Here is a 17,284-nt window from a genome sequence, read left to right as displayed (position 1 = left end):
GTGCATTAATATACAATACTTGCTTTTCTCTTTCTGAGTTACTTCACTCTGTATGACAGACTCTAGGTCCATCCATATTTCTAGAAATGACCTAATTTCATCCTTTTTTTGGCTCAACATCACTAATTATTAGAGAAATGCAAATCAGAGCTACAATGAGGTATCACCTCACAAAAGTCAGAATTCAGTTCAGTTCAGTTCAGTCGCTCAGTTGTGTCTGACTCTTTGCGACCCTATGAATCACAGCACGCCAGGCCTCCCTGTCCATCACCAACTCCCGGAGTTCACTCAAACTCATGTCCTTCGAGTCGGTGATGCCATCCAGCCATCTCATTCTCTGTCGTTCCCTTCTCCTCCACCCCCAATCCCTCCTAGCATCAGACTCTTTTACAGTGAGTCAACTCGTCGCATGAGGTGGCCAAAGTACTGGAGTTTCAGCTTTAGCATCAGTCCTTCCAATGAACACCCAGGATTGATTTCCTTTAGAATGGACTGGTTGGATCTCCTTGCAGTCCAAGGGACTCTCAAGAGTCTTCTCATCATCAAAAAAATCTACAAAAAATAAATGCTGGAGAGGGTGTGGAAAAAAGGAACCCTCTTGCACTGTTGATAGAAATGTAAATCGATACAGCCACTGTGGAGAACAGTATAGAGGTTCCTTAAAAATCTGAAAGTAAAACTACCATATGACCCAGCAATCCCACTACTGGGCGTATACCCTGATAAAACTGTATTTCAAAAAGACACATGTACCCCAGTGTTCATTGTAGCATTATTTACAGTAGCCAGAACGTGGTAACAACCTAAGTGTCCACTGACAGATTAATGCATAAAGACAATACGGTACATATATACATGGGCTATTACTCAGCCATAAAAAGAACTTTTTTCATAGCAACTTTTTGTTTTGAATAATTTTACTAATGAAAAATTATGCTTGGTTTTGAGGATAGGAAAATATATAAACTATATCATTGCTTTTGAGGGTTTTACAGAGCAATTTGATAATAGAATGCATATATGTTAATAATTACTTGATTTCTTATCTGATATATCCAATGATAGTGTCAATAGGATAGCACAAAGTTCATGGCTATGAGCTAAATAGAGGCAGGGACAATTTTTCTTAATTTTTGGAGAAATGGATCTTAGATTGTAAAGGAAAACTAGCATTTAAACTAACATAAAGTGGTTCCATCTTAGAAAAGTTATGTGAGCAGAGGTGTAGATGTAGGATTATACATGGACTCTATAAACAATAAATAAGGTGAGAGTGGAAGTAGTTTGGAGTGGTGGGTTGTAACACAGTGAACAATAAAGCAGTTTTTATTGGCGTTAAGTATAAAACAGGGAGACATGTAAGCTTTGTGGTCTGTATAGATGTATGTGCACATGCCTTTATATGTGTGTATGGAAGATGTTTGTTATATAGGAAAGAGAGAAAGTACAGAATTGAGGTGAATAGTTTAATTAAGAGAGTACTATTATATCAGGCTTCCCTGGTGGCTCAGCGGTAAAGAATCCTGCAATGCTGGAGACACAAGTTGAATTCCTGGGTGGAGAAGATTCCCCTGGAGGCGGGCATGGCTACCCACTCCAATATTGCCAGGAAAATCTCATGGAAAGAGGAGCCTGGTGGGCTGTGGTCCATGGGGAAGCAAAGAGTTGGACATGATTGAAGCGACTAAGCCTGCATGCACACACTATGATATCATGATCCAAGTTTACTGTAATAGGATCTGCAATAGTTTGTAGATGCAAGAAATACAAAAGGACAGGCCAGATGTGAGTAACATTGACTGGCATCGTGTGACTTTAAGGAACAAAAGAAACAGTAGTTGTAGATTGACCACATGTGAAGTTCAATTTGCTAGAAAAGTGGTGGTATTATTGACAGAAGTCAAATGGAGTTAAAAAGTTAGGGGGGAAAAAGAGAATGCATTGTTTTTTGATGTGAATAAACTGAGATAATGATGGAACATGCAAGTGGGTTATTTGGCATCCATTGAAATAGGTGACTGTAAATCATGACAGAGATCTCGGGGTTTTATAGGTAAGACTCAGCTGCAGAAAAGTAATCATTAGTAGAGGGGCATGCAGGAAAGGTCCACGGACCCTTATTTGTGATCAAGAGGGAAGTGGAAGTCACAAAAGTAAAAGTAGTCAATACAAAGGGAGGTCTCAAAGCTCTGATGTCAGGGAAATCAGAGAGGATGTGTTTCTGGATAGAAGAGCCAATCAACAGTACTGAACACTGCAGAAAACCCATAGAGAGTTGAGAAGCAAACTAAAACATGGCATAATAATAACCAATGTTTTCAAAAGTTTCATTTTATTGATTTTAAATAGTTTAACTTCCCAATTGGCCATATCCTTGCCCCGCTCCTATCCTTCTCAATTGTTACCAGACCCTGCTTGGAACGGTTGGACTCCAGTTGAGTCCTTTCCATGCCTGCTGTTGCTTCCGCCAGTTGAAGAAAAGCAAGTTCCTGCCGAGCAGAGCAGGAAATTTTATTTATTGATTAAAGAGTGAGGAAGGGAAAGCTCCATGCTCTAACCATCCCTTCTTCCTGGGGGAGGCAAGCGAGAAAATTTCAGGGGGTTACAGGTGACTATGTCATCAATTTGAGAAAGGGGTGAAATTTCCAGAAATAACCAGAGCATGAGTAGTCCTGTGGGCCCTTTTGCACACATTGTGTCTTGCCAAGTGCGGGTCCCCTCTTTGGGTGGAGATCTTAGTGTGATAATAAGGCAAAGGCAACTTTCTCACACTTTGGGTTTCATCTGCGGTGCTGCTATCGTGGTCTGACTGGAGCCAGTTCAGGGCGATGGACTGTTGCCATTTTAGCTCTTTCTGGTTCAGGCTGGTTCTACGGTTTAACCTTAGTTTATATTTAACAACTATAAATGTGGTGATTGGGAAAAAAGGTTAGTCTCTGCACAGGTATTAATAAAATCAGGAAATTAATAGGTCATTTCTGATATAAATCACTTGCTATCCCACATATGTTTTCTTTTAGCTGTTAACCATATAAATGGAGGGCAACTAGTCAATTCTTGATTTATTATGCTATTGTGAACCTGAAAATCATGCTACTTGCTCTATTTAATTAAAAAAAATCTAAACTCAATTAACTAAAGTTCTCCTTTCATTCCCTTTAAGTCTTGTTTTTGAACTTTTTCATTTGCTCATCAGTATGGCTTTATTTTTAGCATGCTGGTGGACACTTAGCCTCTCTGGAACTAAAATGACCCTTGGTCTTGTAAACACAGCTCTTTTAGGGGACAATGTGTCTTATTCAACAGTTAATAGATTAAAGGTAAATTGTAATAGTTTTTGTATTTCTTCAAAAGAGTCTGAAAAGCTGATTTTACTTTGAGGCCAAAAAATTACTGTAAAGCATGTTTTGAGATAAACTTACTAATTTTACTTGACTCTAAATAAGTATAAATTCTAGAGTATGAATTTTCATAATTATCTGTGACCTGATGAATATATTTTTGGTAATGTAATAATTCTCCTTAATTCTTTTCATTCATAATTTTATCTTTGGTTTCTGTGTATGCACTCATATATATATTTTTTTTCAGCTCTTGCAAGCATCAGATATTTTTTAACATGAGTTTTCATAGTTATTCCTTTTCCAAATATGGGTTATTTGAATATATAGATGCTATGCAAAATATATTAAATGGAAAAATAGTTTATAAGGTAGTGAAATTGTTTAATAAAATGGCTATAGTACTGATTCTCATCTTTTTAAATATTTTTGATACCTCTCAATAAGGGTTTGTATGTGACACTTTTTTTTTCAATTCTTGTAAAAATATATCAGTATGTAAGTTGGTACATATGCTATACAAATGGTTTAAGTAATAAAGATACATAATTAATGGTTAATATTAATTTCTTTGTTAATATTGTTTTTATTTTTTAAAATTTCAGCATACCATGTGATATCCCTTTTATTTATTTTAAAGTTTCTTCTTGTCTTGATAAAATAGAAATATAGACTCAATATAGTACCATTTGCAATCTAAAGAGAAAAATATCTTTTAAAGTAATGCCCTGGATTTATAGCATTTGCATAGTTCCACCAACAATGGAATCCTTTCCATGGCTGTCATGGACTGAATGTTTGTCCCTCTTAAATTTTGTGTGTTGAAGTGCTGACTCTCAATGTGATAGTAATTGGAGATGAGGCCTTCTCAGAACTGTGAGAAAGAAATGTCTCTGAGATTCTTTAATAGCAGCCCAGGTTGACTAATACAGAGTCTTAAGTCAGAATCAATCACCACCTTTGGCATGCTCTGTTCTGTGTTAAGAATTACAAGAGTAATATCAGATGTATAAGTTAGGGCTCCTGTGTTTGAATTCTTAATATTTTCTGAAAGACATAAAAAATCATTTTTCAATTAGGGTGCTCTTAAGTACCTAGTATGTGATGTGTGTTCTGTAAGTGAAGGAGAGTACACACTGGACCTTGCAAATACAGACAGCAGCTTCATGTAGAATATCTTCTCTTGCTGAGTAGGAGAGTGCCATGGTGAAGTTTTTTAAGTACATAAACTGTTTTACTTGTGTTACCTATGGGTTCAGTAGAAATAAATCAAATTTTTCATGCAGTGTAACTAGTGTGTGAAGGGGTTCATTCATTTCTAGTTGATGATTTTTTTTTCATTTTTTATAAATTTGTAACTTTTTACTTGTCTTTCTTAGGAAGGAATTGTAATATGAGTTAACCTAAACATGTTGGGACCAAAGGTCCATAAGTTATATACAGTTATATGTGTTATAAAATGATATCTATTTTAAAAATCTATATTTGAATTTCATGACCCTTCCACACTGCCATTTTAATTTGTATACAGCATATTCCATTTTCAGACAAAGCGCCTTTGAAATAGCAGGCTTAGGGCAAAAATAATTTCAGGAACCAATGATTTGGTTTCATCTGGGAAACATCTGTACTTACCATCTCTTTGCAGTTAACTTTTCACCTGTTTTCTTCATCTTTTCCTATATTCCTGTACTTTTGGGCTTTATTCTATATTCCTATAATTTGGGCTTCCCTGGTGACTCAGATGGTACAGAATCTGCCTGCAATGTGGGAGACCTGGGTTCAATTCCTGGGCTGGGAAGATCTCCTGGAGAAGGGAAAGGCTACCCACTCTGTATTCTTGCCTGGAGAATTCCGTGGACAGAGGAGCCTGGCAGGCCCATGGGTTTGCAAAGAGTCAGAGGACTAAGCGATTTTCACTTTTGCTTGTTTTCTTCATCTTTTTCTATATTCCTGTACTTTAAAAAATGATTCTTATATATGTATATATTCAGAATGAACAATACAAGAATATGAATACAGATTGGTTCAGTGGAGTCTAAAATCTAGATCCATCACTTACTAATTGATAACATGTTAAGCACTTTCTGCATGCACAGTTCTAAGTTTTATATGTCATTTTATGTAATCCTCAAAATGATCTTATGGGGTAGGTACTATGACTAATCAGCATTTTATAGTTGAAGAAGTAGAGGGATAGAGATTTTAAATAACCAGCAAAAAGTAGTAGAGCTAAAATCTAAGCCCATTTAACCTCTAACACTGTGCATATTGTTTAGTAAATACTTAGCCCAATTAAAGTTGTAAAACTTAAGACTGTTAGAGACTCCATGCTTCATCAATTATGTATTAATCATAATGAGTTAGTCATTGTGCATAAAGGAGAAAATGTTCTTTGAATAGAGTTAATCAAATGAAAAATGTGGAAGATAAGTTATTTGGAAAGGTAGTACAATCTAAAGGAAAAGAAATCTGAGCCTGTACAAAGAATGAAAGTGCATTAAATACAGGAAAATCTGAGAGGTCTTGACTAGGACTGATTACCATGACTTTTCAAGGTTTACAGATTTCAGGGTTATTGATATTGATCTCTTAAATGTGGGTGTAAGGTGCACAATTGAGACTGTGTTCTCTCTTCTACTCCCAAACCAGCTGGAGTTCTGAGCTTATCCAAGAACCAAAGGCACCTGTATAAATTCTTATGCTACTTACTTAAACTCTCCTTACACTATGATCAGTGATAGACATGGGAGAGGGTGGGGTAATTGGCTGAGATTGGGGTTTATAAGCACGAGACTGTTAAGCAAATGAAAAGTTCAGTTCTCAACTGCTGAACATTTGTTAGATTGTTACCTGGATGAAGCAAGAGATACTTAACAAAAGGATTAAGCAACAGTTATTTATTTTTCTGTTAACCGGGAGTATTTATTGAAGAAAAATGTGCTGCCACAATATATTTTATTGAAATTAACTTAGTTATACCAAATTATGAAAAAATGAGAGAAACAAGTTTTAAATTTTATTTACTTATTATTTTTTTTTAACCTGGAAAAATTGGAGACATTTATAAAGAACTTATACATCATCAGAGACAAAATTTGAGCATAATTTAAATAAGACAAAATTTAATGAATTAATAAGTTCAGCCTGTAAATTGAAAATGTTGGTATATGTGTATTATGTTGTATATGTATATAATGGCTCAGAATTAAAGTAAGTAAATTACCATTACTGAAGAGGAAACATTTGCTTATAATTTAATATGCGAAGGATATTAAGGAGGGAGCTTGCTGTGCTGTGCTGTTTAGTCTCTCAGCCGTGTCTGACTCTTTGTTACCCCATGGACTGTAGTCCACCAGGCTCCTCTGTCCATGGAGAATCTCCAGGCAAGAATACTGAAGTGAGTTGCTAGCCCTCCTCCGGGGAACATTCCCAACCCAGGGCTCAAACCCAGGTCTCCTGCATTGCCAGCTTATTCTTGACCATCTGAGCCACCAGGGAAGCCTAAGAATACTGGAGTGGGTAGTCTATCTCTTCTCCAGGGGATCTTCCTGATTCAGGAATCAAACCAAGATGCCCTTCATTGCAGGTGGATTCTTTACCAGCTGAGCTACCAGGGAAGCCTGGAGAGAGTTTAGTGGTGCTTTCAGTTCAGTTCAGTTCAGTTCAGTCGCTCAGTCGTGTCCAACTCTTTGCGATCCGATCAGTCACAGCCCGCCAGGCCTCCCTGTTCATCACCAACTCCCGGAGTTCACTCAAACTCATGTCCACAGAGTCGGTGATGCCATCCAGCCATCTCATTCTCTGTTGTCCTCTTCTCCTCCTGTCCCCAATCCTTCCCAGCATCAGAGTCTTTTCCAGTGAGTCAGCTCTTCGCATGGGGTGGCCAAAGTATTGGAGTTTCAGCTTTAGCACCAGTCCTTCCAAATGAACACCCAGGACTGATCTCCTTTAGAATGGACTGGTTGGATCTCCTTGCAGTCCAAGGGACTCTTAAGAGTCTTCTCCAACACCACAGTTCAAAAGCATCAATTCTTCTGCGATCAGCTTTCTTCACAGTCCAACTCTCACATCCATACATGACCACTGGAAAAACCATAGCCTTGACTAGACAGACCTTTGTTGGCAAAGTAATGTCTCTGCTTTTTAATATACTATCTAGGTTAGTCATAACTTTCCTTCCAAGGAGTAAGCGTCTTTTAATTTCATGGCTGCAATCAGCATCTGCAGTGATTTTGGAGCCCGACAAAATAAAGTCTGACACTGTTTCCACTGTTTTCCCATCTATTTCCCATGAAGTGATGGGACCAGTGCTTTAGGTTTGAATAATTGATACTGCAAAGTAAAGCAAAGCTATGCTTTTAGAAAGGGAATATATTGGCCAAATGACTTTCTGCAGTTGGAATTCATGCTCTCAGCACTCAGTTCCAGTATTTGGGGGCTAAGACTTAGTGCTTTTATTTGTGAACTGAGGTCTTGTGATTATAGTCACTAAGAGCCCCTTTTTGTGTTCTCTGTGGTAGTAGTACAGAAGGCCACTTCTCAGATGCAGAATTCTAGTTTGTGTGTTGTGGCCTTCTGTCTGCTTCCCAGAGAAGAATTGACAGACAGCACAGGGAAAACACATGCCTCTGATTTGATCTCGTGTGTGAATCCGTCTCCTGATCACATTCTATCATTTCTTAACCTAAATAAAATTAGTGCAGTGAAATTCTCTCCAATTCTGTTTTTTCCCTCTAGAATCACCAATACATTTTTATTGGGTTACTGAAAATGATTGGGGAAGCCAAAGGCCAAATTCTTTGCATGGGAGAAAATCTTCCTTTATAAGTAATATGCCTTATTTCTGAAAGGGTTAATGGGTCTCTTAAACTGCTCAATTTATCCAGAGAGGGGACCCTGTGACCCTGTTAGGACCTGGCTTTGGTCATTTCTTAGGAAGAATGCAATTTAGAACTCTCCTGTATTATTCTGCCAGCTGCTTAGTTATTGATGATATTGACTTTTAGTTTCAAAAAGTCTTGCTTTGGAAAATTGTTTTTAACAGCTCTCAACCACTCATGTCTTGTATTTTTATTTTATATCACTTTTCATTTGGGATATTATTAAGTCAAATCCTTGGTAACCATTCTCCACAATCCAATTTATTTTTACCCAAGATCCATTGAATTCAACTCACTGCCTTTTTGCAAAAGGTTAACCCAATATTTCATGTTGTGTTATACTTTCTACTTATGCTGTGCAAAAGAAAATTTACTGTGATAAGCAGCCAATAAATTGCATTCAGAATGTTTATTCTTAAAAGTTACATTACTGTGCCAACGTAGATAAACATAATCATTTATCACAATATGAATTGTAGAAGTAAAAACTAAATGAAATACGGCCATCTTTCTTGCATATTATCTAGTTCTTTTTTTTTTATTTCCTTTAAATGTTGGCCATAATAACTACTTTAAAAAACGTCATCTTCTTATTTATCAGCTTGAATTAATGTGTGAGATGACTAATGGTTCAAATAGGATAACCAAACAAAATTCCTTCTGTTTCATTATAAAAAGATATTTTCTAATTTTTTGTATATAAATAGGATTACTTATGTTTTCTAATGTTAGCTCTTATTATTAGGTTGCTTTGGAATTATTTAATCATGAGGAATATGTTGTTTAAAACTTATAGATTTATTGTGCATTTGTTGTCCAGAACACAGATATCTAAATTGATTGACTGAAGAAATATCATGTATAACATATATAGCAATTACTAAAAGTAATCTTCATTTATGTTAGGCTAATAAAGTAAGCCCCAATGTTTATTCGAATTAATGCAGTATTCAGTGAAATTCACTGAATGTAGAATATTCTGTGTATTATTAATACTATTATTTAGTAACAGCTTTATTGAGGTATAATTCACATACTGTACAGTTCACAAATATAGAGTGTAGAATTCAAAGACTTTTATTATATTCATAGTTTACTACTATGACCGCAATCAATTTTCATCTACCCAAAGAAACCATCTACCCTTCAGCATTCATGCTACATTTGCCCCTAATCCCCCAGCCCCTGGCAACCACATCTTTCTGTTTCTGTAGACTTCTCTATTTTGGACATTTTATATAAGTGGAATAATACAGGATGTGGTATTTTGTAACTGACTCCTCTCAGCACTGTGTTTACTATGTGCATGTATGTTGTTTGTAAATTTCCCAAATTTTCTTCTGTTACTGATATCTGTATTCATTCCATTATGGTTGAAGAGCTGCTGTGTATGATTTTAACCTTTTTAAATTTATGAAGGTTTGTTTCATGGCCTGGCATCTGGTTTGTCAGAGAGAATGATTTGTGGACACTTGAGACATGAAATTAAAAGATGCTTGCTCCTTGCAGAAAAAGCTGTACCCAACCTAGATAGCATATTATAAAGCAGAGACATTACTTTGCCAACAAAGGTCCGTCTTGTCAAGGCTATGGTTTTTCCAGTGGTCATGTATGGATGTGAGAGTTGGACTGTGAAGAAAGCTGAGTGCCAAAGAATTGATGCTGTGGTGTTGGAGAAGATTCTTGAGAGTCCCTTGGCCTGCAAGGAGATCCAACCAGTCCATTCTAAAGGAGATCGTTCCTGGGTGTTCATTGGAAGGACTGATGCTGAAGCTGAAACTCCAATACTTTGGCCACCTGATGCGAAGAACTGACTCATTGGAAAAGACCCTGATGCTGGGAAAGATTGAAGGCAGGAGGAGAAGGGGACGACAGAGGATGAGATGGTTGGATGGCATCACTAACTCAATGGACATGAGTTTGAGTAAGCTCCGGGAATTGATGATGGACAGGGAAGCCTGGCATCCTGCAGTCCATGTGGTGGCAAAAAGTTGGACACGACTGAGCAACTGAACTGAACTGAGAAGAATATTCATTCTTAAATTTGATGAAATGTAATTATTATCTCCCTTATGAACTGAACTGAACTGAATTATTATCTATTATGTTTAGTTGGTTTACAATATTCAAATCTATTTCCTTTTTGTTCTTCTGTCTTGAATATAGTATTCTTGGTTGAAAATTTTCTTTTCAGTTCAGTTCAGTTGCTCAGTGGTGTCTGACTCTCTGCGACCCCATGAATCACAGCATGCCAGGCCTCCCTGTCCATCACCAACTCCCGGAGTTCACTCGAACTCATGTTCATCGAGTCGGTGATGCCATACAGCCCTCTCTTTCTCTGTCGTCCCCTTTTCCTCCCACCTTCAATCCCTCCCAGCATCAGAGTCTTTTCCAGTGAATCAGCTCTTTGCATGAGGTGGCCAAAGTATTGGAGTTTCAGCTTTAGCATCAGTCCTTCCAATGAACACCCAGGATTGATCTCCTTTAGAATGGACTGGTTGGATCTCCTTGCAGTCCAAGGGACTCTCAAGAGTCTTCTCTAACACCACAGTTCAAAAGCATCAATTCTTCGGCGATTAGCTTTCTTCACAGTCCAACTCTCACATCCATACATGACCACGGGAAAAACCATAGCCTTGACTAAATGGACCTTTGTTGGCAAAGTAATGTCTCTGCTTTTTAATATACTATCTAAGTTGGTCACAACTTTCCTTCCAAGGAGTAAGTGTCTTCTAATTTCATGGCTGCAATTAGCATCCGCAGTGATTTTGGAGCCCCCCAAAATAAAGTCTGACACTGTTTCCACAGTTTCCCCATCTATTTCCCATGAAGTGATGGGATCAGATGCCATGATCTTTGTTTTCTGAATGTTGAGCTTCAAGCCAACCTTTGCACTCTCCTCCTTCACTTTCATCAAGAGGCTTTTTAGTTCCTCTTCACTTTCTGCCATAAGGGTGGTGTCATCTGCATATCTGAGGTTATTTTTTCTTTTAGTACTTTGAAACTCTTATCCTACTACTCTTAGACATCTGTTGTTCCTGATTAGAAGTCAACCGTTAAACTATTGGAGTTGTACATTTGAGTATTTTTCTGTTGCTACTTTGAAGATTTTCTCTTTGGTGTTGACTTTTAGCTCTTTTGCCAATGTGTCTATGTGTGGATCTTTTTGCATTTATCCTACTTCAAATTTGTTCATCTTACTGAATATATAGTTTAATGTTTTTTCTTTTTTTAAAAAGTCAAAATTTCAGCCCCATTAGTTTTCTTCTATTTTTCTCCTCCTTTCTTTCCCTCTTTTCTGAAATCCTGCTACAATATCTTGTGGTACTTAACTGTGTTGGAGAAGACTCCTGAGAGTCCATTGTACTACAAGGACATCAAGCCAGTCAATCCTAAAGGCAATCAGTCCTGAGTATTCATTGGAAGGACTGATGCTGGAGCTGAAGCTCCAGTACTTTGGCCACCTGATGCAAAGAGCCGACTCATTACAAAAGACCCTGATGCTGGGAAAGATTGAAGGCAGGAGGAGAAGGGAACGACAGAGGACGAGATGGTTGCATGGCATCACTGACTCGATGGACATGAGTTTGAACAAACTCTGGGAGATGGTGATGGAGGACAGGGAAACCTGGGGTGCTGCAATCTTAAGAGTCAGACGTGACTGAGCGACTCAACAACAACAAATTGTGTACCATATATCTTTAAGGCTGTGTTAATTTTTTGAAAAATATTTTTTGTCTTTGTCTTTTGGACTGCATAATATCTCTTGAGTTCTCTTAAAGTTTGCTGATTCTTTCTTCTGCAAATTAAGATATACTATTGATCCCTTCTAGTAAATTTTTTATTTGTTATTATAGTTTGTTATCTCCAGAATTTTAAATATAATTTATATCTCTTTATCAGTATTCTCTGTTTGGTGAGATACTGTTACCATACCTTCCTTATAATGGCTGCTTTGAAGTTTTTATTAAATGTTACACCTGAAACCTCTGAAAGGCAATATCTGTTACCTGCTTTTGTTCTTGCTGCTGCTGCTGCTGCTGCGTGACTTCAGTCGTGTCCGACTCTGTGTGACCCCATAGACGGAAGCCCACCAGGCTCCCCCATCCCTGGGATTCTCCAGGCAAGAACACTGGAGTGGGTTGCCATTTCCTTCTCTTGCATGGACCATATAATCCTGTTTCTTTGAACGTCTTTTAATTTTGTTTTAATGGAAAATGGAACATTTCAGATGATGTAGCAATTCTGGATACTAATTTCCTTCTACCCCATCTGTGAGTGGGAGGCTGGTTGTTGTTAGCCTGTTTATTTGGTGATTTGATGGACTACTTTAGATACGTGTTTCCCTGATCTCTGATAGCAGTCACATAGGGTGAAGCCAATGGCACTGTGGTATGACAGTGCTTTCAGTGGGACTCTCTGTACCTTCTCTTTGGATTTCTTTGTTAAATGGTCCACCTCTGTTGGTACCACACCCAGTTCTTAGTCTCTCTGATTACTCGTTGATTGTTCTATTGTTTTTGGCAATGCTTTTGGGATATATTAATAAATTGCTTCACAGTGTGATTCAATTAAATTTGGGCCCCTTTGCAACAGTAGTTTTTAGGTGAGTCTTTGAGATTTCTTGTGGCCTTACAGGAGCCATTAGCTATTCTTTCTGGTAAAGTGCCTGCCTTGTGATTTAGTTTATTGCTCTCCTGAAGCTACCTCCTTCCTCTTAATTGTCTGGCATTGAAATCTTTACTGTTTTTGAGATTACGTTTAGGCTTGAACTTCCCATGTATTAATTTAAATGAAGTCAGTTCTTCTGTTTGTGTGGCCTCTTTCTCTGGGAAAAACCTCTGCCACAGCTCCAGATCCAGGGGTAGTTACAGTAACCTGCATTTCTCGGAGCCACACTCCTGCTTTATGAGAAGGGCCCTGGTATAGGCAGTAACCTCTGATCTCAGTTTGCTCCTCTTGGTTTGCTAACTCTAAGCCATGGGCGAGCTGAGATGATAGTGATCAGGATCCTGTTGCTACAGTGGTGTTGCTCCTGAGATAGAGCCTTTCTTCTGTGAGTGGGTATGGGTGAAGCAAGGCGCTCCTGACTTCTCAGCTACACTTTCTGGTATTTAGTTGCTGCATAGCTGGTAGACTGGGGAGAGGGGATTAGATATGCTAATATCCTGCCTTTCTTTGGGAGATACCTCAGTGTCACCTAGAGGGTGGGGGAGAGGCAGGCCTCAGTTCTTGGCTGTACTCACCTGAGGTAGAATTTCTGCATGCTGAACTGGGAGCCTGGAGGAGGGAGACAGACTGCACTTCAAATGCTACAGACCCTCGCCATTCTTACCAGGTTTTAGTAGGGTTTTTTTCAATAAAAATTTCTTCATTTGCTCTTTAACTTTAAGAATTTCTGGAGACTTCCAATTTATTTTTATTAATTTTTATCAGTTATATTGTTCTACTAGGGAGTTGATCTGCAGAGGTCCTCACGCATTCATTCTGGAAGAGTCCTAGTGGTCATGTTTTAAAGCCTTGCTTAAGACAGGCCTTTTAAATTAATTATTTCTTCACTTATTCAGGTGCTGCTTTACAAGTGTGTTTAAAAACGTTTTCTATTCTATTTTATACCTCAAAAAGTCAGAGTAAAATGTAGAGTCCATCTTTGGATACATTCACATGTAATCCCAACACTCAGAAGAACCAAATTCTGTTCAATCCCTTCCACATATTAATTGTGAGATCTTGAGCAGGTTACTTAATCACCCTGAATTTATTTCCTCATCCAAAATTTTGAGATAACAGTAGCTATTTGTACATTAAATTAAATAATACATGTGAAAGCAATACATGGTAAAACTCTAAAAACTTAGTGGAGATTATTATTACTAGTTTAAATCAAATCTGTAACGAAGTGCCTGCCTCTCTTTTCATTCTCATTGAAGAATACTATTTATAAAATTTATCTTACAGTCAATTGTTGTATTTTACATGTTTTTGAACTCCTTGGTGTTATCATAAATAAATGTTTGTATAAAGTGAACTGGGGTATCACCTAGTAAATGATTTCATTAGATAAGTTTGTTGTGGAATTACAGTAGTAGAAGAGGAAAACAACAATGGGGTATGTGTGTTGAATCTTAAAATTTGATTTCTTAAAATCCCAGCATATTAATGCTTATATTTTGTCTATGCTATCTTCAGAGTATCCTGGCTTTAAATCCTCGAACACAGTCTCATGCAACTCTTCGTTCCACTTTGGCCAAGAAATTAGACAAGAAACATTGGAAAAGAAATCCTGATAAGAACTGCTTTGTAAGTACCACTGATATGTGGTTTCATGCTGAAAATTATCTCATTCTACACTGTAAGACACAATTTTATATATACTTAGAAATATAATTAAATATGTGTAAAATACAGCAGTAGTTTTTTCATATTTAAATATTTTATATTTGAATCATCTAAAAAATGTGATTAATTTTGCTCCTTTAAAAATCTTTTGAAATAGTTTAAAATCATATAAACTTAGTTTGTGCCAAATTTTATTTTTTGAAAATGTATGAAAACCTCTTTAAAATAATTTTATAATAACACAATGGTATAGAAGAGTTTCCAAATTTCAGATATAATTCAACTGAAGAAGAGTATACTAGTATACACAAACTGTTGTTAAATATTCTTTTGGGGAACATATAAACATTAAGTGTTCAATATGAACATCTTATATTTCCTGATGAGGGGCAGGTGCAAAAATCTGTGATTACTGACTGCTAGAATGTTATTTAATTGGGTCCATGGAATCATTATAGGGCTGGGATTATTAGGCTATAAATGGGGATTAAGTAAGTACAACTTTGAAGGCAATATTTAAAATGTCATTTTATGAGGTATAAATATTTGTTAGGAAAACAACTTCCTTTTCACCTGATTTCCCAAAATTAATTTCTCCGAGGGCTTCTCTGGTGGCTCAGATGGTAAAAGAGTCCACCTGCAATGCAGGAGACCTGGATTCAGTCCTGAGAAGATCCTCTGGAGAAGGAAATGGCAACCCACTCTAGTATTCTTGCCTAGAGAATTCCATGGACAAATGAGCCTGATGGGTCCAAATATCCTCTTAATGACACCAATATATCAGATAAGAGCCATTCTGATGACCCCATTCTAATTTATTTACCTCTTTTAAGACTGTTTCCAAATACAGTTACATTCTGAGATGCTGGGGTTTAGGCCTTCAATAAGTGAATTTGAGGGGATTCAGTCCATAAGAATACCTTTAAATTATCACTTAAACCTAGTAATTCATCTTCTAGTAAACTATCATAAGGAGCAAATAAGGAATGTAGGTAAATAATTAAATAGAAAGAAGATTATCCCAATGTTTATTTGTAGAGAAAAATGTGGGTGGGAAAATGTGGGTTATAGCTAAGTAACTGAGGACAGATCTATTCTGTAGTAAATTGTGCAACCATTAAATTACTATTTTTAAATAAAATTACTTTTGAAGTAATTAATAATCTGAAAAAGACTTATAATTTATATTACTAATTTATGGACAAGGTACAGAACAACACTATATTTCAGAATGGTTGTATATAGTTTTACAGAACCACATCTATACACATATTCATACAGAAATAAATGAAATGTTAATAGTAATTGTATTTGTTTTCTTAGCACTTTTGTATAGTTCAGATTTGTCATGATGAGCGAGTGTTAGAGGGAAAATGAAAGTTTTAAAGATACGTTAGTATTATCTCAATTATAAAATCAGATTTATTGCTCTGGATATATACTTGAAAATTCTATGTATTAACTGTATATACTGTATTAACAAAGAACAGTGAAATATGTTTCCAAAGAGGGAATATGGAACTAGAGTTGAAAGGTATCCTCAGTGTCGTTAAAGAATGCTATTCTTCTCCTTTTCAGTATTATTCTCTTTGTGCTTCCATGAAGAATTGAATAAAAGTGTTACCACATGATATGATTTATTTTTTAATTTATAAATTTTCATACTTGAGTTTTATAATTACTCATTTAAATTAAAAAAACATACATAAAACAAATAGGAGAAGATTTCTAAGTTGTAGAGAAGGCTAATTAACTAGGAATATGGAACCTATTTCAGGACACAGTGATGAATTCCCTGGGTTTTCTTTTTTTCTGCATATATCTTGGAGCCTTGGAGCCGAAGAAGTTGGAAAACCAGAAATGCTAACTGATACACACACACACACACACATACACAGCTCAACAAAAGTCTGCTCTTTCTAGCCAAAATACTAAGAAATGAACAGTTTCTTTTCTGTTCATAGCAAGATGAAAGACTTTTAGATAGTAACTGCTATACTCTCACCGAATACAGCAACAACAAAAAAAATGTGACCTTATCCCAATGTATTCATAAACGTTGAGCAGGGAGCCTGAACTTCAATCCTGTGATGAGATGATGAGACACTCCAACCCCTCTGCTTGGTGAAAGAGAAGGGAGTCAGGACTTTCATGCTCACTAGCTCCCTGGTAACCAAGGCAGCCCACATCCCAGACCACTGAATTTCTACCCTTATCAAGAAGAGAAGAAACAGGGTGAGGCTGAAAAATACCCGACAGGGATAGAACAGCTAAAAACTTCCTGAATTTAGCAAGAGACACAAACCTACAGATTCAAAAACCTCTGTGAAACATGAGGGAATCCATAGCAAGACGTATCATAATTAAATTTCTGAGAACTAAATACAAAAACAGTATCTTGAAAGAAGCCAGCCTGTTGGCCTTAAGGCGAGGACAGCTCCTATGGGCAGTTGTGCTCCAGATCCTTGCCCTGTGGCTCTGAGACTAGACCTTATCACTGGCCCATCCTTGATCAGTGTTTCCTTTTCTACCCTGCTTCTTCATCCCTCCTGTCCTGTTATTTCCTGAAGAGCACTCACTCCATAAATCACATGTTTCAAATTCTGCTTTTCAGTTCAGTTCAGTTCAGTCGCTCAGTTGTGTCCGACTCTCCGCGACCCCATGAATCACAGCACGCCAGGCCTCCCTGTCCATCACCAACTCCCGGAGTACACTCAAACT

At 37.1% G+C, this 17,284-nt stretch overlaps 1 protein-coding gene across 1 annotated transcript in view; it reads left to right on the top strand.

Annotated features, from left to right (window-relative positions):
* Nucleotides 1-17,284, top strand: part of DPYD (dihydropyrimidine dehydrogenase) — a 955,731-nt gene that overhangs the window by 25,652 nt on the left and 912,795 nt on the right. Inside the window, exon 2 of the mRNA XM_055402118.2 lies at nt 14,414-14,524. Coding sequence (XP_055258093.2) covers nt 14,414-14,524 — 111 coding nt within the window. The remainder of the gene's footprint in view (nt 1-14,413; nt 14,525-17,284) is intronic.

This window comes from Moschus berezovskii, chromosome 4 (assembly GCF_049115385.1).
Source record: "Moschus berezovskii isolate FMDL1 chromosome 4, NW_MosBer_1.0, whole genome shotgun sequence".
Classification (NCBI taxonomy): domain Eukaryota; kingdom Metazoa; phylum Chordata; class Mammalia; order Artiodactyla; family Moschidae; genus Moschus; species Moschus berezovskii.
This window is presented reverse-complemented; position numbering and strand designations above follow the sequence as displayed.